The sequence below is a fragment of the Oncorhynchus kisutch genome, linkage group LG15 (assembly GCF_002021735.2).
Source record: "Oncorhynchus kisutch isolate 150728-3 linkage group LG15, Okis_V2, whole genome shotgun sequence".
NCBI classification, from domain to species: domain Eukaryota; kingdom Metazoa; phylum Chordata; class Actinopteri; order Salmoniformes; family Salmonidae; genus Oncorhynchus; species Oncorhynchus kisutch.
The window spans coordinates 68540229-68565016 of NC_034188.2; the positions used below are offsets into that span (position 1 = coordinate 68540229).

The 24788-nt window shown below is 44.7% G+C and overlaps 1 protein-coding gene across 1 annotated transcript; it reads right to left on the reverse strand.

Annotated features, from left to right (window-relative positions):
* Positions 1-523: 523 nt before the first annotated feature.
* On the reverse strand, positions 524-24788 carry LOC109905783 (tumor necrosis factor receptor superfamily member 19-like). Its single transcript, XM_020503379.2, has 10 exons — positions 24137-24788; positions 23588-23678; positions 23128-23241; positions 13658-13836; positions 13401-13486; positions 4564-4728; positions 4282-4407; positions 3980-4082; positions 3178-3473; positions 524-2399 (listed from the first exon to the last, which is right to left on the reverse strand). Exons 2-10 carry the CDS (start codon positions 23651-23653, stop codon positions 2395-2397), a joined length of 1140 nt encoding a protein of 379 aa, XP_020358968.1. The 5' UTR covers positions 23654-23678; positions 24137-24788; the 3' UTR covers positions 524-2394.

The following is a 24788-nucleotide window of genomic DNA, read 5'->3' on the forward strand; positions in this document are numbered from 1 at the left end:
GACTGTGACGACTAGCTAAATCAAGTACTACCGGCTGTTGCATCTGTTTCAACAGATTCTGCCTCTAATTACCAGGGGCTGAGGCTGCAGCTGCTCCCCATACAATGTCCTTACTTGCCTAGCACTGATATCTGACCTGGGGCATCGCCCATCAAGGTGGGATTTACTTCAGATGGTTAATCAAGGTGTGAACATGCTATCAAAGGGAGTGAGCTGGGTAGCTGTAACCACATGTAGGCCTACTGTACATCGCACAGAGCCATGAATAAATTCCTAAATATGAAATCACTAATGGAAGCTTTATTTTCATTACTCGTATCTAGTTTTGAACCAAATTCAATCATAATATTTTGTGGCAAGTAATATCTTGAGTTTCAGAGAGACGCCACTGTATACGGAAGTGAATGTAGTGTCTGTGATGTAGTGATGATTGCAGGTTGTCTTGCAATTGGTGTAGGATTAAAGATGGGCCATTTCAATGTGAGTCACTAGAGACATTTGAACAACAATCAAAATCACCTAGTTTGTCTTGTTGAAGTGGTTTATTTACAAATATATCAAATGAAAGTCTATATGCACAACCACCAATACTACAACTGAAAAAAGCAGGCATATTTGTCATTAGTCAGTCATGTCTACATTACAAAAATATTAACCTATTTTCTATTTTACAATATCTACAACAAATTTGATATCACACACAACATTCCTCATTGTCTTAACTTGTTCAGTATTATCTAGATTGTCTTCCATGTGCACCAGAAATCACAGATGTACATTTTGACATGCTTCTCTTACGCCCTTTAAGGAGACGTTGCCAGTTATTCACTTGTAACAGCGACTTCATGACAAAACACATCAATAGTCACAGTCACACTGTGGTACCGATTCTGCTAGTCACCGACTTAAGCAGACATCAGAAACAAAGGGGAAGGCATCTATTTACTTTGTACCAGTCAACAATCATTTTGCATGCGTTCAACTTCATTACATCAGCCTCTGGCCCGGCAACCTCGCGTTGTGCATAGATTTCTTTTCAGTCTCAGCTCTTGTGCTTTATTTTGCCGTGAAGTCATTTGTTAGCATTTATTTGCAGTGCTTTGAAAAGGTATTTGCCCCCTTTCTGATTTTCTACATTTGTGCATATTTTTTATACGGAATATTATGAGATCTTCAACCAAAACCCAATATTAGATAAAGGGAACCTGAATTTACAATTAACAAGAAAATGATAATTTTTTATTTAATTAACAAAGTTCTGCAACACCCAATTCCCCTGTGTGAAAAAGTAATTGCCCCTTATACTCAATAACTGGTTGTGCCACATGATTGCAACCAAATGCTTCCTTTATTTGTTGATCAGTCTCTCACAACGCTGTAGAGGAATTTTGGCCCACTTCTGCAGGCAGAACTGCTTTAACTCAGCGACATTTGTGGGTTTTCAAGCATGAACTGCTCGTTTCAAGTCCTGCCACAACATCTCAATTGGGATTAGGTCTGGACTTTGACTAGGCCATTCCAAAACTTCAAATTTGTTGCTTTCTAACCATTTTCATGTGGACTTGATTGTGTGTTTTGGATCATAGTCTTGCTGCATGACCCAGCTGAGCTGCAGCTTCAGCTCACAGATGGATGACCTGACATTCTCCTGTAGAATTCTCTGATACAGAACAGAATTCATGGTTCCTTCTATTAAGGCAAGTCGCCCATGTCCTGAGGCAGCAAAGCATCCCCAAACCATCAAATTACGAACACAGTTGGTATGAGGTTCTTACTGTGGAATGCAGTGTTTGGTTTTCGCCAGACATAATGGAACCCATCTTGTCCAAAAAGTTGACTCAAGTTTGCTAAGAAGCACCTGGATGATCATCAAGACTCTTGTTCTCTGGACAGATGAGTCAAAAGTATAACTTTTTAGACAACATCGGTCCCATTATGCCTGGCAAAAACCCAACACTGCATTTCACAGTAAGAACCTTATACCAACGGTCAAGCATGGTGGTGGTAGTGTGATAGTTTGGGGATGCTTTGCTGTACACAGGGGCATTGGGTGTTGCATAACTTTATTTATGAAATAAGTATGTGATTGCTGTGTTATTTGTTCACTTAGGTTCCCTTTATCTAATATTGGGTTTTGGTTGAAGATCTGATAACATTTAGTATAAAAAATATGCAAAATTAGAAAGGGGGCAAATACTTTTTCACAGCACTGTACATAGTCCCTTCAGATGTGTGACGAAAGGTTGTGGGTCACAAACCGCTTGAAAGAGATTGTGTACCACACACTTTTTGGGAATTGGTCTGTGGGCTAGTGTAATCTGAAACGGGATCTTTCTGGACTGTTTTCAGGTCCAGGGCGGTTCAAGGGTGGAACACGAGCCAAATAAATCCATGTCATCCTGGAAAAAGAGAGAGGAGAAAAGCACACACGGTCATTAGTAATCTATCTACCTAACATAGGTCAGGCAGGGACCGAGTCCCAACATCAGAAAGCTCAGCTGGGATCGCTGCCTGGCCCTTTCTTTGCTTCTTGACTAGTCCCAGTTTCCATGGACACAACACTGTCCCTGCCAATCAAAGGGAGTGCAACATTTGTGGTAAAATAAGTGTATGCCTGTGTGTGTTTGAACTATGCTGTTAGGACACAGAATGTCTCCTCTGTCCTGATGCTTCTGTGTTGTAGCTTTCTACTTGACTGTGTTTTGCTGGTGCTTCTGCTGCTCACTCACTGGATTCCATCAGTTCAGACAATCTGCTTTGGCTCTGAAGCTCCATTTGGCAGATACACTGAAGCTTTTTCCATAAATAGTGTGTATCTGTTTTAATGGACTCAACCATTTGTTATCGTTCCAATTTCATATTAAACAGGTATGCTATGCAGAAGAATTCTAAATAGTTTTTGAGGGGAAGGAGAAGCAGTGATTCTTCTTTACTTAATAGTGTTTGCACTTGTATACTTTCCTCTTTTCTTGACACAGTGAAGAATAGTGTGTTACTGTGTTTGTTAATCACTCATTGGCTTGGTTCATGTATAACTACTGGGAAAGCTTACCCTAAGTGAGCATCTGAAGTATGTTATACACCAAGCATCGCTCAATTTCAAACTGTATTTACAATGAGGATCATTCTGTGTGTGTCTGCATTAAAGTTCATACAGTACAGCAAGACACCACTGACCTTCCAGTGAAGATGGCTGATGCTTTGGAAGGAGGACCTCTGTCAGGGCACCAGTCTTCTCCTGGCTCTGTCTAGCCTGTTCAGTTGATTTCTCCTGTGTGTCCTCACTTGACCTGCACCCCTCCTCCTCTTCTTCCTCGTCTTCCTCTCGGTTGCAGCAGGGTGATCCCAAGCTCTCGGCACAGTTGGGGTTCTGCATGAGCAGCCATGTCTCGCCAGCCTCTCTGGAGATGCAGGGCTCTGGATGGGCTTTCAGATAGGCCAGAACATTCTCCTCACAGGGGTTCACGCCACATCTGTAGGGGAAAATGGAGGCCGTGTCAGCATCATAAATCTCTCCTAGTCCCAGCTGTAATGATCCAACCACAGTCCCAGGGAGGCACTTCTCTGACAGTAATCTCCCAAACAGACCCAAAGTTAACACCATAACAAGATTGTTTTTGGCCTTGTTCGTGTTTCTCTTCCTGTTCTGAACCAGAGGTGTGTAAAGGAATGTTGTTTGGTTTCGCAAACATTATCCACCACAGAAATGGTTTACTGTATGTCTGTCTACACTTCTAGGTCTTTCTGGGAATCCAGGAGACATGATGTCAAGCAATATCAGTTGCTGTACTTGTTTACTGGTTCTTTTGACTATCATATTTTGGTATCCATGTACTAGAATAGATGTTGATTGGTGTTGATGAATTATGATGGTGTATGGTGTTGAACAATGTTAAATGATGTAGATCGGTGGTTAATTAATGGTGGTTAATGGTTTTGAGTGGAGGTGAGGTGAGTGGTGTTGTGTCATGCTCCTCACCCCTCGTTAAGGCTGATCTGGGACTGGAAGGGGCTGGTGTCTCTGCTTCGGCCCAAACTGCAGCTTTCATCACAGCACAGGGAGGGGATCAGGTGCACTGGGCCTGGAGATCACACAGGAAAAACGTGTACCGACCGCGAACCATCAGAAAGCACCTTGCCAAGAAACCTCAGCATATAGCGATGCCAGTACCATAGTGATACAGTCAAAGACTCCACACAACTTGACAGAGTGAACGGCTTGAGAACCAAGGCTCATAAAGAGTGATGTGAATGTAGAAGCCCACCAGTAATAGGACCTACCACAGGTGTGGCCTGGCCCGTGGTGACATTGGCAGCATGGGTGCTGAGGGAAATCATGGAGCCTCCGTCGGTCCAGGCACGACAACTCTGCTCCACTGTATGGACCATCCTGGGACCTTAGAGATGCTGAGGCAAAAATACACTTTCATAAAGGAGACCCTAAACAAGTGCAAGATAGCCCCTGCTATATTTCTATAGCAAAGCCACCTGTTGGTTCCAGTGCTACACTGAGATTTCCACGACATTGTAATAACTTCTTTCAAGCTCAAGTTGGTCACTCACCGCTGGGCTTCTTCTCCAGCAGCTGTCTCTTGAAGTAGATGACACAGAGGATGAGTAGGGCCAGCAGCACGGTGGCCAGAGCGCTGCAGATGACTGCTGCCAGGGCCATGTCCCGAGGGCTGGTCACCACCGGGGGGATGGGGACCAGGTTCACCCGCCCGCTGCCTGCAGGGGCAGAGATAGAGACGGTGAGAGAGAGACAGTAAATATGATCAACAAATGTCACCACTGTAGTTCTTCTGACATAATAACTTGGGAATTTACAAGGGAAGTTTTAAAAGGGAAAATAAAATGTTTTTTGAGCTGTTTAGTTTGAGAACGACTACATTTTAGAGTTGACTGTGTCATAACCTTGCTAGTACAATCTGGCCATAATTTTCTACACCTGAATTATGTCTCCTTACTAGGTCTATGTTTATTATTGGCATGTAGTAGCTGTCTTTGACCCACTGAGTCCTCCAAGGAGACAGAGGCTCAAAGAAGAAAGCCTGGAGTAGATTCTCTCTCGCTCGTTCTCTCTCCCTCCCTCCAGAGGATGAGTTATTACAGTCATTCTTCCCCCTACCCCAAGGCCCTCTCATGCCAGTCAGACAGCCCCTCATTAAGTCTGTGCAGTCTGGCCAGACGTTTGAAACAAGCCTGGTGTGTGTGTGTGTGCACATTTGTGCATGTGTGTTTATCCCATTACTGCAACTGCTGGTGCTGTCCTAGGCTAGCCCCCAGGGAAATCTGATGTCACTGTCTAGGCTCCCCACCCCAAACTGTTCACACACTCTCACATCAAGGGACCTGGCCTTGAGGACAGCTTCTCATTAAACACTTTCCCACGAATATGGAACATCAGGGCTTAATTTGCCAGATGTCATAACAAATTACATACAATCTCCTGATGCTAAATTATGATTCAATGACTAAAATGTAATGATTCTTTATGGGATATAACTATCTGCTTAATTCCTCAACAAAGCAAACAAACTTTGTTGAGGAATAATTTGGTACATGACGAATAGTCATAAGGTAAACACGTGCAATAAGGCCACTGATATTATTTCAACAAGCAACAGAAGTATGATTGTATTATCTGTGATTGTAATTTTTGGTCAATATTACTCTCCCTCATCACAACAATGACATTCTTATAGAATTTGAAGTGAGTTATGACCTGTGCATAGTTGGAGTGTAGGTTTACATAGAGAACATACAAAATACCTAAGGTAATAATTGTCCTACTATGAAAAAGTGACTGGCTACCCGCTCCCCATAGAGAAACTAGTTATTGTGTTGTGAGATCTGTTTAATATCTTTTTCATTTGAAAAATATTTTTCAATAGGTCCCTTCAATCGCTGTTAGCTTTTTAGTACATTAATCATAAATCCTAAAGCAAAGTGGGTTTGGCCTTTTCAAATTCAAGAGCCCTTTGTTATGCAATGTAAACATTACTTTAGCATTGGCCAATGGTTTTATATTCCAGCGGGATAGAGGATAGGGGATAAGGGTATTTGTACATTCCATCTGAGGAAGAAAAAAATCCCAAACTGCCAGCGAAGCTTAAAATTTCAGTTTGACCCGGGGGGCTAAATAAATAAGCATTTAAATATTTCATTGTAAACAAACAGGTGATAACGGCTTATTAAAACAAGATTAGGACGTTTCAGAGGAGATACTGTAGGTCTTCAAAACTGTTATGACAAAAAGTGCAGTTTTCTAACCATTTTGACAATTGAGTCAACAGGAGTGCACTGCTCACATCAAGGCAAATACATAAATTACAAGAAGCAGTTTATATAGCGGAATTTAACTTGATATAGGTTGACATGATTTTGTGAGGATACAGTAACATTCTCCACTAAATCAAACAACTTTTTAAAAAATCATTGGAATGTGCTTCCTATCAACATTTTGAAACATCCTCTATCAAAATAATCCAAAATGACTTGCTGAAAGATTTGACTGAACACCTAAACCCATGCTTACACAAGCAAGGCACATCTTTTTCTCACCATGGTGCAGACACCCTCTCAGACTTTTTCTTCCACTGTACAGTTGTTGAGACCCAATGTCAAAGCCGTCCCACCTCTGATCCAGTCAGCCCTCCTCACTCCCCTCTGCAGCCAGCTGTGTCTTCCCCACACCCCAGCCCAGTGGCAGCCCTTATCACTCCCAGAAAAGCTGCAGAAAACACAGATTTAGGCTGGCCCATTGAGGAGACCTCACTTGCTGATCGTATCAACACACCGCACTCTGCCAATAAACTGCTTGTTTTGATATATGCTCTCCTCTCTCCCTGTTGACTTTTAGGAATGCCAAACTTAAAGCCATGGCCTTATGTATGACAAGCCACAAAGAGACAGGGAACCACCAACCCACTGGGCACATACGTCAGTTCAACGTCTAGTTTTGAAATCAACAAAAAAATGGTAAGGTAAGTTGAAAGAAATACAAAATTCTCTTACATTGATTATTTCTTTCAAATCAGTTATCCACATTGATTCAACATCATCACATTCCTTTTTTTGGGTTGAAATGATGTGGAAACAATGTTGATTCAACCAGTTTTTGCCAAGTGGGAAGTATGAATGGCCCCTTCTGAAAACTAATGGTGACCCCATCTGCATACATCATTTGTGAAACTTTGGAGATTTTGACTGGAATGACTTCCCATTGCCGAAGAGGTATGAGCCCTCCACAACCAAGAGTTTGTCTTAGGCTAAACAGATCTTCCTATCATAAATACAGCCAACACCCCTTTTAGTGTTGCAAGAAAAACAAACTAGCATTGCTATGCAGTTGTGGTTTTATACATTTGCAAGGATACATGATTACGGCAGTGGTGAGGAGTTTTTTTGCTCTGAGCATAAACACGTCACATGTCAAGTCTTGATTGGCTCTTGAGTGACTTTGTTTTGGTGGAGTTGATTTGAAGGGTTGACTGCTCTCATTTGGCATGCGTTGGTTTGCAACTCAATCTAGATCATTTCCTGCATGCTGCTAATGCTGTACAGTCAGTGGTTAGGAGACATGGCTAGGACCTTTGAAGTGAGGAAAGTAGAAGGAAAGGTTGAGATAAAGTTGTCTGAATGTAACAAATTGAGAGAAATGAGGATGGATATCAGTTGGGTCATGAGTTTTAGGGTCTTGAGTAGCCCTGGCCACATGCCCTATCTCTAGGAAAACTGTTACAGTTGTATGAAGAGTCTGCATTGTCTTTCAACAGGCTGACCTGTACGCTTGTGGAATTTGCATCGGATTGCTTCAAACAAAATTGAACTGACTTCCTTTTGTGTATGCTGTGAAATCCTGGTTTGAGATATGGCCAAGCACGGCTCCAACACCATCATTAAGTTTGCAGACGACGATGAGACAGCCTATAGGTCGGAGGTCAGAGACCTGGCCATGTAGTGCCAAGATAACAACCTCTCCCTCAATGTGATCGAGACAAAGGAGATTGTTATGGACTACAAGAAAAAGGAGGACCGATCACGCCCCCATTCTCATCAACGGGGCTGTATTGGAGCAGGTTGGGAGCTTCAAGTTCCTTGGTGTCTACATCACCAACAAACTATCATGGTCCAAACACACCAAGACAGTCGTGAAGAGGGCACAACAACGCCTATATCGATTTGGCATGGGTCCTCAGATCCTCAAAAAGTTCTACAGCTGCACCAACGAGAACTGATTGCATCATCGCCTGGTATGGCAACTGCTCGACCTCCGACTTCAAGGCACTACAGAGGGTAGTGCGTACGGCTCAGTAAATCACTGGGGCCAAGCTTCTTGCCATCCAGGACCTCTATACCAGGCGGTGTCAGAGGAAAGCCCAAAAAATTGCCAAAGACTCCAGCCTCCCCAGTCATAGAATGTTCTCTCTGCTACCACATGGCAAGCGGTACCGGAGCGCCAAGTCTAGGTCCAAAAGGCTTCTTAGCAGATTCTACCCCCAAGCCATAAGACTCCTGAACAACTAATCAAATGGCTACCCGGGCTATTTGCATTGTCCCACCCAATCTGCTATTTTTACGCTGCTGCTACTCTCTGTTTATTATCCATGCATAGTCACTTTACATCTACCTACATGTACATATTACCTCAATTACCTTGACTAACCTGTGCCCCCACACATTGACTCTGTACCAGTACCCTCTGTATATAGCCTCGCTACTGTTATTTTATTGTTGGTCCTTAATTATTAGTTTCTTTTTTTTCTTTTTTTACTTCAGTTTATTTTAGTAAATACTTAACCAACAATGCAGTTTTAAGAAAAAAACTGTTAAGTGCTTGTAAGTAAGCATTTCACTGTAAGGTCTACTACACCTGTTGTATTTGGCACATGTGACAAATACATTTAGAATTGATTTGATATGAAGTGCCAAAAAATATTTATCTGACTGTTAAGCTTCCAACTTATATAAAAGGAATGTCAGGGGATAGAACAAAAAACAGCTTATAGCCAAAGCAATTGTTGTTTTTTCTATTAACAAACCAACAGACTAAATTCCCATTTGACCTTGGTGTAAATCTGTTTGAAATTAGTAAAAAATGGCGAAACGGTTCTGGAGCTGGGGATTGGGGGGAATACGGTCGGCCTCTCGCCAGACAACTAATACAACTCTACCATGACACAGATAAAAACAACAGCAGAGGAAATACATTAAAGCAACTGAAGGAGTCCATAAAACACAATCTCATTTTTTACTTTGCTCCAGAAACTGGCTGGGAGACTGAAGTGCCATCCTACACAGCTGCAGCTTAGCCCAGGGCCAGTATGGCTAGAATGATCTACCCTTTAAGTTTTCACCACCGTCCACAAGATAAACCCGGAGGAAGAGATATGAAGACTTTCAAACATTTGGAAGCATTCCACTGAGACTCCCTGTAGCTTTGCTCTCTCTGGGACACAATGGCCATTTTGTTTCATGGGCCTCTGCAATCAAAAATCAAAATGGCAAGCCAGACAGATAGCCAGACAAGCAGACAGACAAGCAAGCAGACAGACAGACAGACAGACAAGCAGACAGACAAGCAGACAGACAAGCAAGCAAGCAAGCAGACAGACAGACAGACAGACAGAGCTTAGATGTCCCAAGGCCCATGTTCAGTCATGTTTAGTCATATGTAGACTCTCTTACTAATACTGCATGCTTTATAGTTATTGCTTGAAAATAAATATTTTGGTCGTAATGGTAGTAATAAAACTACCTCATATTGAGGGTGGGACACAGCTTTACATACTACATTTGAGCAAACATTTTTACATCTCCAGGAAGAGCAAATGTAAACTGAGTTTGTGAGTTCAAGTTGTCTGATATCCTGGAGACATCTTCATTTATCTAACAGAGGGGTGCTAGACCTGGCTGGACGGCTCATACACACAGGCTGCCAAACCTTCTCAAGGAACAGCTGTGGCCTCCACAAGCATCAGGAAGTCACACTCAATTACCAAAGGTATAAGTTAGCTAACCCACTCTCTCTGTGTGAGTGCCGAAAATGACAAGGCTATACTTAACCACTGGTAATGGCCGGAAAAAGGTGGCTAACGAGATGTAGTAGTAGCCTACTGTGTCACGTTCTGACCTTAGTTCTTTTGTTATGTCTTTGTTTTAGTATGGTCAGGGCGTGAGTTGGGTGGGTAGTCTATGTTCCTTTTTCTATGTTGTGGTTTTGTGTTTGGCCTGTTATGGTTCTCAATCAGACGCAGGTGTCGTTTGTTGTCTCTGATTGAGAATCATACTTAAGTAGCCTTTTCCCACCTGTGTGGTGTGGGTGATTATTTTCTGTTTAGTGTGCTTTGCACCTGATGGAGCTGTTTCGCTTGTGCTTTTTGTTTCTTTGTTTGATAGTGTTCAGTTTAAATAAATAACATGAACAAGTACCACGCTGCGCTTTGGTCCTCACCTTCTTCCACCGACGACCGTTACATACTGGAATTAAATACGCTTCTTTATGAACAAAAAAACCTTTAAGAAATGCTGAGAACCTACCAGGTACAACCCTAAATATCCCTAAATACCCTAAATACAACCTACCAGGTACAACCCTAGATATCATCCTGACGAACCTGCCCTCAAAATACACCTCTGCTGTCTTCAACCAGGATCTCAGCGATCACTGCCTCATTGCCTGCGTGCGTACTGGGTCCGCGGTCAAATGACCACCCCTCATCACTGTCAAACGCGCCCTAAAACACTTCAGCGAGCAGGCCTTTCTAATCGACCTGGCCCGGGTATCCTGGAAGGATATTGACCTTATCCCGTCAGTAGAGGATGCCTGGTTCCTCTTCATAAGTGCTTTCCTTTCCATCTTAAATAAGCATGCCACATTCAAAAAATGTAGAACTAAGAACAGATATAGCCCTTGGTTCACCCCAGACTTGACTGCCCTTGACCAGCACAAAAACATCCTGTGGCATTCTGCATTAGCATCGAATAGCCCCCACAATATGCAACTTTTCAAGGAAGTCAGGAACCAATATACTCAGTCAGTTAGGAAAGCTAAGGCTATCTTTTTCAAACAGAAATTTGCTTCCTGTAGCACTAATTCCAAAAAGGTTTGGGAGACTGTAAAGTCCATGGAGAATAAGAGAACCTCCTCCCAGCTGCCCACTGCACTGAGGATAGGAAACACTGTCACCACTGATAAATCTACTATAATTTTAATAAGCATTTATCCACGGTTGGTCATGCTTTCCACCTGGCTACCCCTACCCTGGCCAACATCTCAGCATCCCCTGCAGCAACCCCCCCCCCCCCCCCCCCTCCCCCCCGTTTCTCCTTCACCCAAATCCAGACAGCTGATGTTCTGAGAGAACTGCAAAATCTGGAACCCTACAAATCACCTGGGCTAGACAATCTGGACCCTCTCTTTCTAAAATTATCCGCTGAAATTGTTGCAAACCCTATTACTAGCCTATTCAATCTCTCTTTCGTATCGTCTGAGATCCCCAAAGATTGGAATGCTGCCACGGTCATCCCCCTCTTCAAAGGGGGAGACACCCTAGACCCAAACTGTTATAGATCTATATCCATCCTGCCCTGCCTTTCTAAAATCTTCGAAAGCCAAGTTAATAAACAGATCACCGACCATTTCGAATCCCACCGTACCTTCTCCAATCTGGTTTCTGAGCTGGTCATGGGTGCACCTCAGCCATGCTCAAGGTCCTAAACTATATCATAACCGCAATCGATAAAAGACAGTATTGTGCAGCCGTCTTCATCGACCAGCAACAAAGCCTCCTTCACTCATGCCGTCAAACATACCCTCGTAGAACTGACTATCCTACCGATCCTTGACTTCGGCGATGTCATTTACAAAATAGCCCCCAACACTCTACTCAGCAAACTGGATCTAGTCTATCATCTGTTTTATCACCAAAGCCCCATATACTACCCACCACTGTGACATATATGCTCTCGTTGGCTGGCCCTCACTACAAATCCATCACCAAACCCACTGCCTCCAGGTCATCTATGAGTCTTTGCAAGGTAAAGCCCCGCCTTATCTCAGCTCACTGGTCACCATAGCAACACCCACTCGTAGCACGCCCTCCAGCAGGTATATTGCACTAGTCATCCCCAAAGCCAACACTTCCTTTGGCCGCCTTTCCTTCCAGTTCTCTGCTGCCAATGATTGGAACGAATTGCAAAAATGTATGAAGCTGGAGTCTTATATCTCTCTCCCTAACTTTAAGCATCAGCTGTCTGAGCAGCTTACCGATCTCTGTACCTGTACACAGCCAATCTGTAAATAGCACACCCGACTGACTACCTCATCCCCATATTATTACTTACCCTCTTGCTCTTTTGCTCCCCAGTATGTATCTCTACTTGCACATTCATCATCTGCACATCTATCACTCCAGTATTAATGCTAAATTGTAATTATTTTAGTCTCTTGGGCCTATTTATTGCCTACCTCCCTACTCTTCGACATTTGCACAGACTGTACATAGATTTTTCTATATTTATTTTATTTAGTGTTGTTGACTGTACGGTTGTTTATGTGTTGTTGTGTTGTTGTTTTTGTCGCACTGCTTTGCTTTATCTTGGCCAGGTCTCAGTTGTAAATGATAACTTGTTCTGAACTAGCCTACCTGGTTAAATAAAGGTGAAATAAAAAATAACATAAAAAGGCCATTCTACTGACAGTGTTTGTCTATGGAGATTGCATGGCTGTGCTCGATTTTATACACCTGTCAGCAGCTAGTGTGACTGAAATAGCCAAATCCACTCATTTGAAGGGGTGTCCACATACCTTTGTATATATAGTGTATTTCGAAACATTGCAGCTCCTTTTTTGTCTTGAAATATGTGGATGGAGACTTTAACTTAAAAGGTTTTCGGCAGTCCATGAGAATGGAGCGATGATGATGGGTCGTATTGTATGGTCCCAGCTAAAATAATCCAGTTCTGGCAAGGCCGACTATTATGCTAGCAGTATCCATGTCAACATTTATGAGCCTGGTTGTAAAACTAAGCATTTATTTGAGCAATAAACATAGTTGGCTGGCTCAATGAGACTGTATGAGCTATGTTTTTCTCCACCCATTGGGGTTGTGGTTCTGATTACTCTAAGGGCCTTGTGCTGGCATGTTTTCGATGAAGGTACAGTATGTGAATTTGTTCTTAACTGACTCCTAGTTAAATAAAGGTTTAAAAAAATATTTTTAAAAATAAAATAGTGTTTTGTTATGGCTTTATGGCCTGACATGTTCTTGGGGTCTTGGCTGTACTTTTAGCATGGAGTTCAATAGTTTTCTCAATTAATGATGTTCTCAACTTCTCATTCAAGCTACGGATAGTACTTATTAACTGATGTTACACAAGAGAGTGTGAGTGCTCACAGTGTGGCTCATATGGAGGTGGACGGTCCCCACATGGTATGCACTCCATATCTTGGAATCCGCTCAGCTTAGTTTTCCTGTAAAACCTGTTAAACACAACATAGCATTGGATTATTATGAAAGTTCTCATAAATCTGCTTAATTGATTGTATGAGGTAATGAACCAATACTTTGACCATTATCTGTAGTAACAGAGTAGTGGTTCACTAGTAGTAGAAGTAGAGTAGTTGTTGTAAGAGATTAAGCCCCTCCCTCACCCGGGCAGACAGTCTCCGCACACAGCATTGCTAGTGGTGGAACAGTTGCCCTTCTGGAAGCGGTTGTTCAGGCCACAGTCCAGGCAGGGCTTGCACTTCTGCAGGCTCCGGTCCTCTTTGTAGCGGTTGCTTCTGCAGGACACGCACCGGGCATCCTCTCCATAACCAAAGCCACATTCCTGGATAGATTAACAGGAGAAATCCCCCGGGTGAGAGGTGGGGCTGGGGGCAGCTGGAGAAAGGCTCTGAATGTGGGATACCAGGGTGTCTAGAATTAAAGAATGATCTTGGCTTCCAAGACCGCAAGGGAACAATGGTCCGAATCTTTTGAGAGTCCATCTTACACTGGCAATAATCCCCCTGACTCTCTCAGAATCAATGAGGGGCCTTCCGCTGCAGGCCCCAGAATGGCCAAGTATTTGAATGATAAAAGGCACTCGGGGACACCCACTGTTGTATTATTGCAAGTTTATTGCTGGGGTTTTGTGTGATTGGTTCTTTCTGGAACAACTCAGTCAGTGTCCTGGTGATTGAGAGGCCAGTGTATGTAGGCAACGCTTCAGTTAGCTAGGGGGCAGGGATTATGGAGAGGTGCACAAGCGTAAGAAGTTGAAAACCTCTCCTGGTCTCTACAATGGGACCTGCACATAAAAAGCACAGCATCTCATTACTCAATGAGTGATCTAATATGGAACCAGCTTAGTTGTCAGGCTTTAACCCCTATAGCGAATCCAAAATGGCAAAATTACTAGACCCATATTGGATATATTATCACCCTGAATATATTATCTAAATAAACTGAGTGTATCTGTTTACCATTGGATTCGTGGGTACACCTCAATAAATGGGGACACGAGAATATATATATATATAGTATATCATTATATTGTTTTTGCCAGTCAGCCTGAGTACCAGTAGTTCTATTTTCTCTCTCATGCATAGGCTACCTTTCATTCCAGCCTGTACAGAAACTCTCATGACTTTCCTCTAGACACGAGAATATAGCCTTTTCTGTTCTGTCTTAAAAATATATAATGAGGTGTATGTAGTAGGTCTAGTGTTAATGTGATTCCTTTATTTGGCACCCAGAGGATGGCAACCTTGATTTCCATTTACATTCCTGCTGATCATCGTATCCCACGCCAAGTAAAAGGACCCTGCTGGAATGACATCAGTCATTTTATTGTCTGCAGCAGCTGCCCCCATCCACTGTTAAACCACTGTTACCACACTGCATTCCCAGGCGCGCGGGGTCATATATCATTAACGTGAAGGTCAGAGTCAAACAGGGAACTTCTCTCCACGACCGTGTCCTGTTTCACCGCCTGGGCATGCAGTAGCCCTGGAATGTGGGCACAGGAGCCCAGGGGTTGGGCAGACTGGCAAAGAAAAAAATAAGGGAGGCAAAGAGGGGATCCCATTATGGCCCTACAGAGTCAGGGCAGAAGATAGAGGAATTTGGCCATTTCAGCCAAACATATGAGACGACATTGGACCTGGGCTCTAGCCAGAGGAGGGCTAGGGCAGGGCTGCAGCTGTTGTTGTGTGCTCTCCATATAAGGACCTTCACACCAGCAGAGCAGGGAACAGTGGAAAGGTGAGAGAGAGAGAGAGAGAGAGAGAGAGAGAGAGCGAGAGAGGGGAGGGGGATGATGATGACAACAGAGAGAAGGAAATACGGTTTGAATTTAGATTTGTGGATGATGTTGAACCCTGGAGCCTGAGTTTCTCCTGGTGCATGCCACGGAAGGCTAGCCGCTGCAAAGCAGTCAGACCAGAGCTGTTTAGAGTGGTTTTGGATGGAGGATCATCGTCCCACTTCCAGATGAAGGGGCCCTAGGAGGATTGATCCCCACAAAGCTGGGCGCTGGCAAAGACTCTGTCCATGTGGCAATGCATGGCAGGAGAGGGGCTACCACGTACACAGGCCAGGGTAGGGCACAGAACAAAAGGAGCACTCAACCAACTTGTCCCCTCTCCACCCAGGCAGTGCTGTAACATCCAGAAATGATCTCTTTCAGTCTTTTGGCATGAATAACAAAGGATCAAAACAAGGTCTAACACCCTGACCTGATCAGGTGTCTAATGTGAGAAAACATCTCAGATAATTGCATGGAAACACATTTTGTTTTTACAATAAAGATGCTGTCAAGGTATCCCATCTTGGGATGCAGCCAGGAATCACATAATGCTACAGTCTCATTTAAATGGAGCTAATGGGTATAGGCAAATTAGCTTTCAAGTGTGTCATTACTTCCATGGGCTTAGGATGATCTAGCCTCAAAGTGAGCACAAAAGCCAGTGCTTACTCGTCTCATTTTACTCCCATCTCCAGATCTAGTTTTTGGTGAGAATGCCAAGCAAAACAGCACAGATGTAGAGCTATGTGGAGGGAAAAGAGAGAGCTGGTTGGCTGGGGTTAAAGCATGTTCAGACGGGGAGAGATCAGCAGGGAATCACAAGAGTCTCCAGGGGGGCCAGTCATCTGATCCAGTAATGAACAAGCTCGGGAAACAATGTGAGTTTGTTAATGCAGCGTGCCATCTAAAGTTCCCCACACACTGCCACACTCTTTCAATGTCTAGTGTCGACAAATCAAAGACATGTTGCCTCTTTGCCAATGGCTCACTGCAAAGTTCCCAGTATGCATGCACTATATGTGGGGCAGTCACTCCTGTATGTATGTATGTATGTATGTATGTACGTACGTACGTACAGTGGGGCAAAAAAGTATTTAGTCAGCCACCAATTGTGCAAGTTCTCACACTTAAAAAGATGAGAGAATCCTACAATGTAATTTTCATCATAGGTACCTATGACAGACAAAATGAGAAAAAAAATCCAGAAAATCACATTGTAGGATTTTTAATGAATTTATTTGCAAATTATGGTGTGATTTTCTGGATTTTCTGGATTTTTTTTCTCATTTTGTCTGTCATAGTTGAAGTGTACCTATGATGACAATTACAGGCCTCTCTCATCTTTTTAAGTGGGAGAACTTGCACAATTGGTGGCTGACTAAATACTTTTTTGCCCCACTGTATGTATGTATGAATTGTAGATTTGCTCAAGTGTGAAGAAATGCTGAATGAAAGACAAGGTGTAACTTTCGTTTGAGGATTTAATAAACAGAGGAAACCAGTGCACCAGTGAGAGCTGTGGGGCTCATAAGTAAGCATTTCACTGTAAGGTTGTATTCAGCGCATGTGACTAATAAAATGTTATTTGATTTGATTTGTGTGATACTCAGAAGAGCTCCCAACAATCTGACACTCAAGGCCAGGAAGCTCTTTAAATACCATCCTCTGTCACGCCTTGGTCTTAGTATTTTGTGTTTTCTTTAATTATTTGTTCAGGCCAGGGTGTGACATGGGTTTGTGTGTTGTGTTTCGTATTGGGGTTTGTAGTATTTGGGATCGCGGCTGATTAGGGGTGTTGTATAGGCTTGGCTGCCTGAGGCGGTTCTCAATCAGCAGTCAGGTGCTTCTCGTTGCCTCTGATTGGGAACCGTATTTAGGTAGCCTGAGTTCGCTTTGTCTTTCGTGGGTGATTGTTCCTGTCTCTGTGTAGTTTCACCAGATAGGCTGTAATTAGGTTTCACGTTCCGTTTGTTGTTTTGTATTTATTATAGTTATTTCATGTATCGTCACTTTTCTTCATTAAAGACATGAGTAACCACCACGCTGCATTTCGGTCCGACTCTCTTTCGACAAACGAAGAACGCCGTTACAGAATCACCCACCACACACGGACCGAGCAGCGTGGAAACAGGCAGCGACCGCAGGAAAAGCGAAAGGAGGAATGGACATGGGAAGACGTATTGGATGGCAAAGGTTGTTACACTTGGGAGGAGATACTGGCTGGAAGAGATCGCCTCCCATGGGAACAGGTGGAAGCACTGAGGAGAGCAGAGGCAACCGGAGATAAGAGTCGACGATACGAGGGAACACGGTTGGCAAGGAAACCCGAAAAGCACCCCCAAAAATGTATTGGGGGGGGGGGCTCAGAGGGAGAGTGGCTGAGTCGGGTGTCAGACCTGAGCCAACTCTCCCTGCTAATCGTGAAGAGCAGTTGCAGTGGGAGAGGCTGCATCACTTGGAGTATTGGACATGGGAGGAGGACTGGACGGAAAAGGACCCTGGGCTCAGCCTGGAGAATATCGCCGTCCCAAGGAAGAACTAGAGGCGGCTAAAGCAGAGAGGCGCTGGTATGAGGAGGCAGCACGGCGACGCGGATGGAAGCCTGAGAGTCGGCCCCAAAAATGTATTGGGGGGGGGGGGCTTACAGGGAGTATGGCTATGCCAGGTAGGAGACCTGCGCATAACAACCCTTCGTATTGGCCGGGCTAGAGTGGGCATCGAGCCAGGTAAGCTTGGGCAGGCTCGGTGCTCAAGAGCTCCAGTGCGCCTGCACGGTCCGGTCTATCCAGAGCCACCTCCACACACCAGTCCTCCGGTAGCAGCTCCCCGCACCAGGCTTCCTGTGCGTGTCCTCGCTCCAGTATCACCAGTGCCCGCACCACGCATCAGGCCTACAGTGCGCCTCGCCTCTCCTGCTCTGTCGGAGTCTCCCGCCTGTTCAGCACAGCCAGAGCCTTCCTTCCCTCCTGCGCTGTCGGAGTCTTCCGCCTGTTCAGCGCAGCCATCGTTTTCCTCCTCTCCTGCGCTGTCGGAGTCTCCTGTCTGTTCAGCGCAGCGAGCGTTTTCCTCCTCTCCTGCGCTGTCGGAGTCTCCCGCCTGTTCAGCGCAGCCAGCGTTTTCCTCCTCTCCTGCGCTGTCGGAGTCTCCCGCCTGTTCAGCGCAGCCAGCGTTTTCCTTCTCTCCTGCTCTGTCGGAGTCTCCCGCCTGTTCAGCACAGCCAGAGCCTTCCTTCCCTCCTGCACTGTCGGAGTCTCCCGCCTGTTCAGCGCTATCAGAGCCTTTCTTCTCTACAGCGCTGCCGGAGCCTCCTGCCTGTTTGAAGCAGCCTGAGCTGCCAGTCTGCAGGGTGCTGTCAACCTGCATGGAGCAGTTAGAGCTGTCAGTCTGCATGAAGCAGCCAGAACTGCCAGTCTGCAAGGAGCTGCCAGTCTGCAAGGAGCTGCCAGTCTGCAGGGAGCTGTCAGTCTGCAAGGAGCTGTCAGTCTGCAAGGAGCTGCCAGTCTGCAAGGAGCTGTCAGCCTGCATGGAGCAGTCAGAGCTGTCAGTCTGCATGAAGCAGCCAGAGCTGCCAGTCTGCAAGGAGCTGCCAGTCTGCAAGGAGCTGCCAGTCTGCAAGGAGCTGTCAGTCTGCAAGGAGCTGTCAGCCTGCATGGAGCAGTCAGAGCTGTCAGTCTGCAAGGAGCTGCCAGTCTGCAGGGAGCTGTCAGTCTGCAAGGAGCTGTCAGCCTGCATGGAGCAGTCAGAGCTGTCAGTCTGCAAGGAGCTGCCAGTCTGCAAGGAGCTGTCAGTCTGCAAGGAGCTGTCAGCCTGCATGGAGCAGTCAGAGCTGTCAGTCTGCAAGGAGCTGCCAGTCTGCAGGGAGCTGTCAGTCTGCAAGGAGCTGTCAGTCTGCAAGGAGCTGTCAGCCTGCATGGAGCAGTCAGAGCTGTCAGTCTGCATGAAGCAGCCAGAGCTGTCAGTCTGCAAGGAGCTGCCAGTCTGCAAGGAGCTGCCAGTCTGCAAGGAGCTGTCAGTCTGCAAGGAGCTGTCAGCCTGCATGGAGCAGTCAGAGCTGTCAGTCTGCAAGGAGCTGCCAGTCTGCAGGGTGCTGTCAGCCTGCATGGAGCAGTCAGAGCTGTCAGTCTGCATGAAGCAGCCAGATCTGCCAGTCTGCAAGGAGCTGTCAGCCTGCATGGAGCAGTCAGAGCTGTCAGTCTGCATAGAGCAGCTAGATCCGCCAGTCAACCAGATTCTTCCAGATCAGCCTGTCAACCAGAATCTTCCAGATCTGCTAGTCAACCAGAATCTTCCAGATCTGCTAGTCAACCAGAATCTTCCAGATCCGCCAGCCAGCCAGGATCTACCGGAGCCTACTACCTACCTGAGCTTCATCTCAGTACTGGGCTTCCTCTCAGTACTGGGCTTCCCCTCAGTTCCGGGCTGCCCCTCAGTTCCGGGCTGCCCCTCAGTTCCGGGCTGCCCCTCAGTCCCGAGCTGCCCCTCAGTCCCGAGCTGCCCCTCAGTCCCGAGCTGCCCCTCAGTCCCGAGCTGCCCCTTAGTCCCGAGCTGCCCCTCAGTCCCGAGCTGCCCCTCAGTCCCGAGCTGCCCCTCAGTCCCGAGATGCCCCTCAGTCCCGAGATGCCCCTCAGTCACGAGCTGCTCCTCAGTTCTGTGGGGTTCTGGGTGAGGACTATTAGGCCATGGTCGGCGGCGAGGGTGGATTATCCCAGGACGCGAAGGGGAGGAACTATGACATTTATGGAGTGGGGTCCACGTCCCGAGCCGCCACCATGGACAGACGCCCACCCGGACCCTCCCTATGGTTTTGAGGTGCGTCCGGGAGTCCGCACCTTGGGGGGGGGGGGGGTTCTGTCACGCCTTGGTCTTAGTATTTTGTGTTTTCTTTAATTATTTGTTCAGGCCAGGGTGTGACATGGGTTTGTGTGTTGTGTTTCGTATTGGGGTTTGTAGTATTTGGGATCGCGGCTGATTAGGGGTGTTGTATAGGCTTGGCTGCCTGAGGCGGTTCTCAATCAGCAGTCAGGTGCTTCTCGTTGCCTCTGATTGGGAACCGTATTTAGGTAGCCTGAGTTCGCTTTGTCTTTCGTGGGTGATTGTTCCTGTCTCTGTGTAGTTTCACCAGATAGGCTGTAATTAGGTTTCACGTTCCGTTTGTTGTTTTGTATTTATTATAGTTATTTCATGTATCGTCACTTTTCTTCATTAAAGACATGAGTAACCACCACGCTGCATTTCGGTCCGACTCTCTTTCGACAAACGAAGAACGCCGTTACATCCTCTGTTCGTTCTCCAAGTTCCTGGGCCCTGGTCAAAACTTTAATGACGGTTGTTGTCGAGACCACTTGGGTCAGAGTGAATCGTATATTAGCTATATCTGTCACTTGAAACTACCGGTGGCCCGGGGTTCAACTTTTTAATAAAGGACTTCCCTGATGCTTGGGTGGTTCCCTGAACGAAGAGCTAATAGGTTTGTGAAGTTGGTATAATTACTAGAGGTCTACCGATTATGATTTTTCAACACCAATACCGATTATTGGAGGACCAAAAAAGCAGATACTGATTAATCGGCCGATTTAAATAAAATAAAATGTATTTGTAATAATGACAATTACAACAATACTCAATTAACACTTATTTTAACTTAATATAATACATCAATAAAATCAATTTAGCCTCAAGTAGATAATGAAACATGTTCAATTTGGTTTAAATAATGTAAAAACAAAGTGTTGGAGAATAACGTAAAAGTGCAAGCTAACGTTTCAATTCCTTGCTCAGAACATGAGAACATATGAAAGCTGGTGGTTCCGTTTAACATGAGTCTTCAATATTCCCAGGTAAGAAGTTTTAGGTTGTAGTTATTATAGGACTATTTCCCTCTATACCATTTGTATTTCATTAACCTTTGACTATTGGATGTTCTTATAGGCACTTTAGTATTGCCAGTGTAACAATATAGCTTCCGTCCCTCTCCTCGCTCCTCCCTGGGCTCGAACCAGCAACACAACGACAACAGCCACAACATCGAAGCAGCATTACCCATGCAGAGCAAGGGAAACAACCACCCCAAGGCTCAGAGCGAGTGAAGTTTGAAACACTATTAGCGCGCGCTAACTAGCCAGCCATTTCACTTCGGTCACACCAGCCTCATCTCGGGAGTTGATAGGTTTGAAGTCATAAACAGCGAAATGCTTGATGCACAAAGAAGAGAGTGCTGTTTGAATGAATGTTTATGCGCCTGCTTCTGCTTACCACCGCTCAGTCAGATACTTAGATACTTGTATACTTGTATGCTTGTATGCTCAGTCAGATTATATGCAACACAGGACACGCTAGATAATATCTAGTAATATCATCAACCATGTGTAGTTAACTAGTTATTATGATGTTTTATGTTTAATGCTAGCTAGCAACTTACCTTGGCTTACTGCATTTGCGTAACAGGCAGTCTCCTTGTGGAGTGCAACGAGAGAGAGGCAGGTCATTATTGCGTTGGACTAGTTAACTGTAAGGTTGCAAGATTGGATCCCCCGAGCTGACAATGTGAAAATCTGTCTTTCTGCCCCTGAACAAGGCAGTTAACCCACCGTTTCTAGGCCGTCATTGAAAATAATAATGTGTTCTTAACTGACTTGCCTAGTTAAATAAAGGTGTAAAAAAAATATATAATAATAATAATCGGCAAATCGGCGCCCAAAAATACAGATTTCCGATTGTTATGAAAACTTGAAATTGGCCCTAATTAATCGGCCATTCCGATTAATCGGTCGACCTCTAATAATTACATTCCATATATCAGCCTTATTAGAAAGTCTCCCCACTGAGGTGCACTATTTATCTGCTCGGAGCTTCCCTACACTGTGAGATGGCTTCCCGCAACCACTTAGAATGAATGAGGCAGCCAATTATTAACCAGGACCCCAGGGCACAGAGTATTCATGACTGTTGAACTGGCAGAGGAACATGAGGCCCACTGAAGCGTACCACCACTGACTGCATGTCTGTGTGTACCAAGATAAAAGGGAACCTGGTAGACAAGTATGTGTGCAACAGATGTTTATGAGAGGGAAATTTAGTATAACATGGAAGGTTTTTTACCTGTTCTTAGTTGAGCATATGATTAAGTGGTAGGAGGGAAAGCATTGCTAAACTAACGTTGCTCAAGGCCTTCCAACCCATTTCTACACAGCCCACACAGAGCACCATCCATGTCTTTGGCAAGAATAGTGATAAAAGGCATACCCCTCTCACTGTACAGCACGTTTATGCATGGTTTCCATCAAACAATGGAGACAATAACTTGGACAGGGAACTTGGGAAAAAACAATGGAATCCATTCAGTAACAGAGGGTCGAAGTATGGGTGTGACTGATTAAACAGCGGTCTGTGTTCTACAAAAGCCATTGGGCCCCTGGATAACATTCACTATTCTCTAAACACTGGAATCCATTCTATTCATGAACAGTTGTCTTTCAGAAAAAAAGCTGTGTTTTTTTTTACCAAGGGTATATCTTATACAGAGGTTATTCAGGTTTAGGATGTTACAAGGAAGTTGAAGTGGTCTGTTTGTATCTAGTATTATCATGGTTTTAGTCTCTTTCCTTTTTATAGATCAAGGGAAACAGTGATAAATGTTTTCCTTTCAACTGTGATGAAGCATCCTATAAACTCGTTCAACTGAGATGGAATCATTGGGCCAACTACATTTTCCACAGATTTTTAAAGTCTGTATGTAAAGTGCAGTACATTTAAGGGCACTCATAAGGAGGTCATCATTTATTGATGTCTGAGTTTTACTGTCTATATAGCGTACATTATTAGGCTCCAAACCTTTGATAGCTCCTGCCCGGCGTCGCACTGCTTGCAGGGTTTACAGTTCCCAAGCTGATCCTTGTACTCCTGTTCCCTGCATTCACTGGTCTCCTCCTCCGCCGTTACAGGAACCTGGGAGGGAATAATCATTTGATACTGAACAGCTAGTGATTCCTGCGTTTCATCACGCCTTTCATCAGTAAGAGATCATGTGGACCGAGTCCAGCGCCGGCATAATCCCCCTACAATAGTGCCACTATTTCACCCACTGGCTTTTACTCCTCAAACTATGTAGACTACTACATCTGTCCGTCCACACATTGATGTCCATGCCAGATCTGACAACAGTAATTTAAAATGGAGACTATTACAGAGTCTATTATACGTGGGCATTACAGATCGCAGATCAGACTATAAATGGCCTGTCAAAGGCCTGGAATCACACTAGTTGGGTAAATTCAAAGCAGAAAGAACTCACCAGAGATGAGTATATTACATGTAACGTCAGTAGAAATAACCAAATGTGCCCAGGTATCAAGGCCATTTTGAGGGGCTACTGCAGAATGACTCTGGAAAAGAGAGAAAGATATAGAATGAAGATGTGAATTTCTTCTCTGTTCAACAACAAAAAAACTAACATAAAGGAATACTGTGGAACCTCGGATTGCTGTCAAAAAGCCCAATGTATGGCCAGTGAAAATTACCACAATACTCGTGAGCAGGTCAATTATATTTGTTCTCAGCCACTTTCCTCCAAACAGGTTGACATAGTGACCAATCACAACATAGACACAACATACCAGCTTTGCAACATATTCATCTATGTTGTAACATTGTAACAATGTTTTTTATGAGCTTGTTGATATATATCAGCAAGGACAATAATGCTTCATCCTTCCTCAAACCAGCCAGGGCTATGACAGAATGATCTTGTCAAAAGTCTAAATATGTGTTAATGGTTTCAGTTTGTTGAATGTCTCAAAATCATATTGGTTACAAAACAACTGCAGCCCTCTGCACGTTTTACCTGGTATGTGCTGCTGTAGTCTGATGGGTTCTTTAGTTGTCCTTTCCCTGCCTGAATGAGTGTAATTTCAGACAGATATCCACTCCTGTGCGTTCTGCATAGGTCTCCAGACCATTCCAGCCATGCGATGTGCTCTTTGCTCAACTGCGCTACTCCAGTCCAGGCGAATCCCCGGATTGAAGACAAAATCAGAGCGGAGATCAAAGGCAGGAATAGCTGCGATCTAAAGCATGTAATCTGATCTCTGATCGGCCACTAGGCCTACATCAAAGCGCAACCACAAGGTGGACACTGCTGCTACAAACAGGTCATTATGATCATATGACAATAACCTCACATGTCGATACAATTGCATACAAGATAGAGGGCTCATTAAAATGTGGAAATGCAAAGAGTTTGCAAAGTGCAAGGCGTCGAGATCTGGTTGTGTTGTTATTCTGCTTTGAAATGCGCTTCCAACGCCGCCTCCCTCTATGCGATCCCTGGTCTGTTTGTTTGGTTTATCTGGGGGTTCGCTGTTTGATGCCAGGCTTGGGTTTGAAGTTGAGCACAGCCCTCAACATTCCCTTTCATCTAAATGCGCTGCAGATGCTATGACGCCACTCCGCTGTTCTGGGATTGGTCGGGCGGACTGTCTGCAGTTTTTTGAGAG

What these genes read in the sequence shown, in the direction of transcription:
- LOC109905783 (XM_020503379.2), bottom strand. Translation starts at nt 23,653, where the DNA reads ATGGCCTTGATACCTGGGCACATTTGGTTATTTCTACTGACGTTACAT. An exon ending in ATGTAATATACTCATCTCTG is followed by an intron (nt 23,242 to 23,587) that starts GTGAGTTCTTTC and finishes ATTCCCTCCCAG; the next exon opens with GTTCCTGTAACGGCGGAGGA. An exon ending in TGCGGAGACTGTCTGCCCGG is followed by an intron (nt 13,487 to 13,657) that starts GTGAGGGAGGGG and finishes TGTGTTTAACAG; the next exon opens with GTTTTACAGGAAAACTAAGC.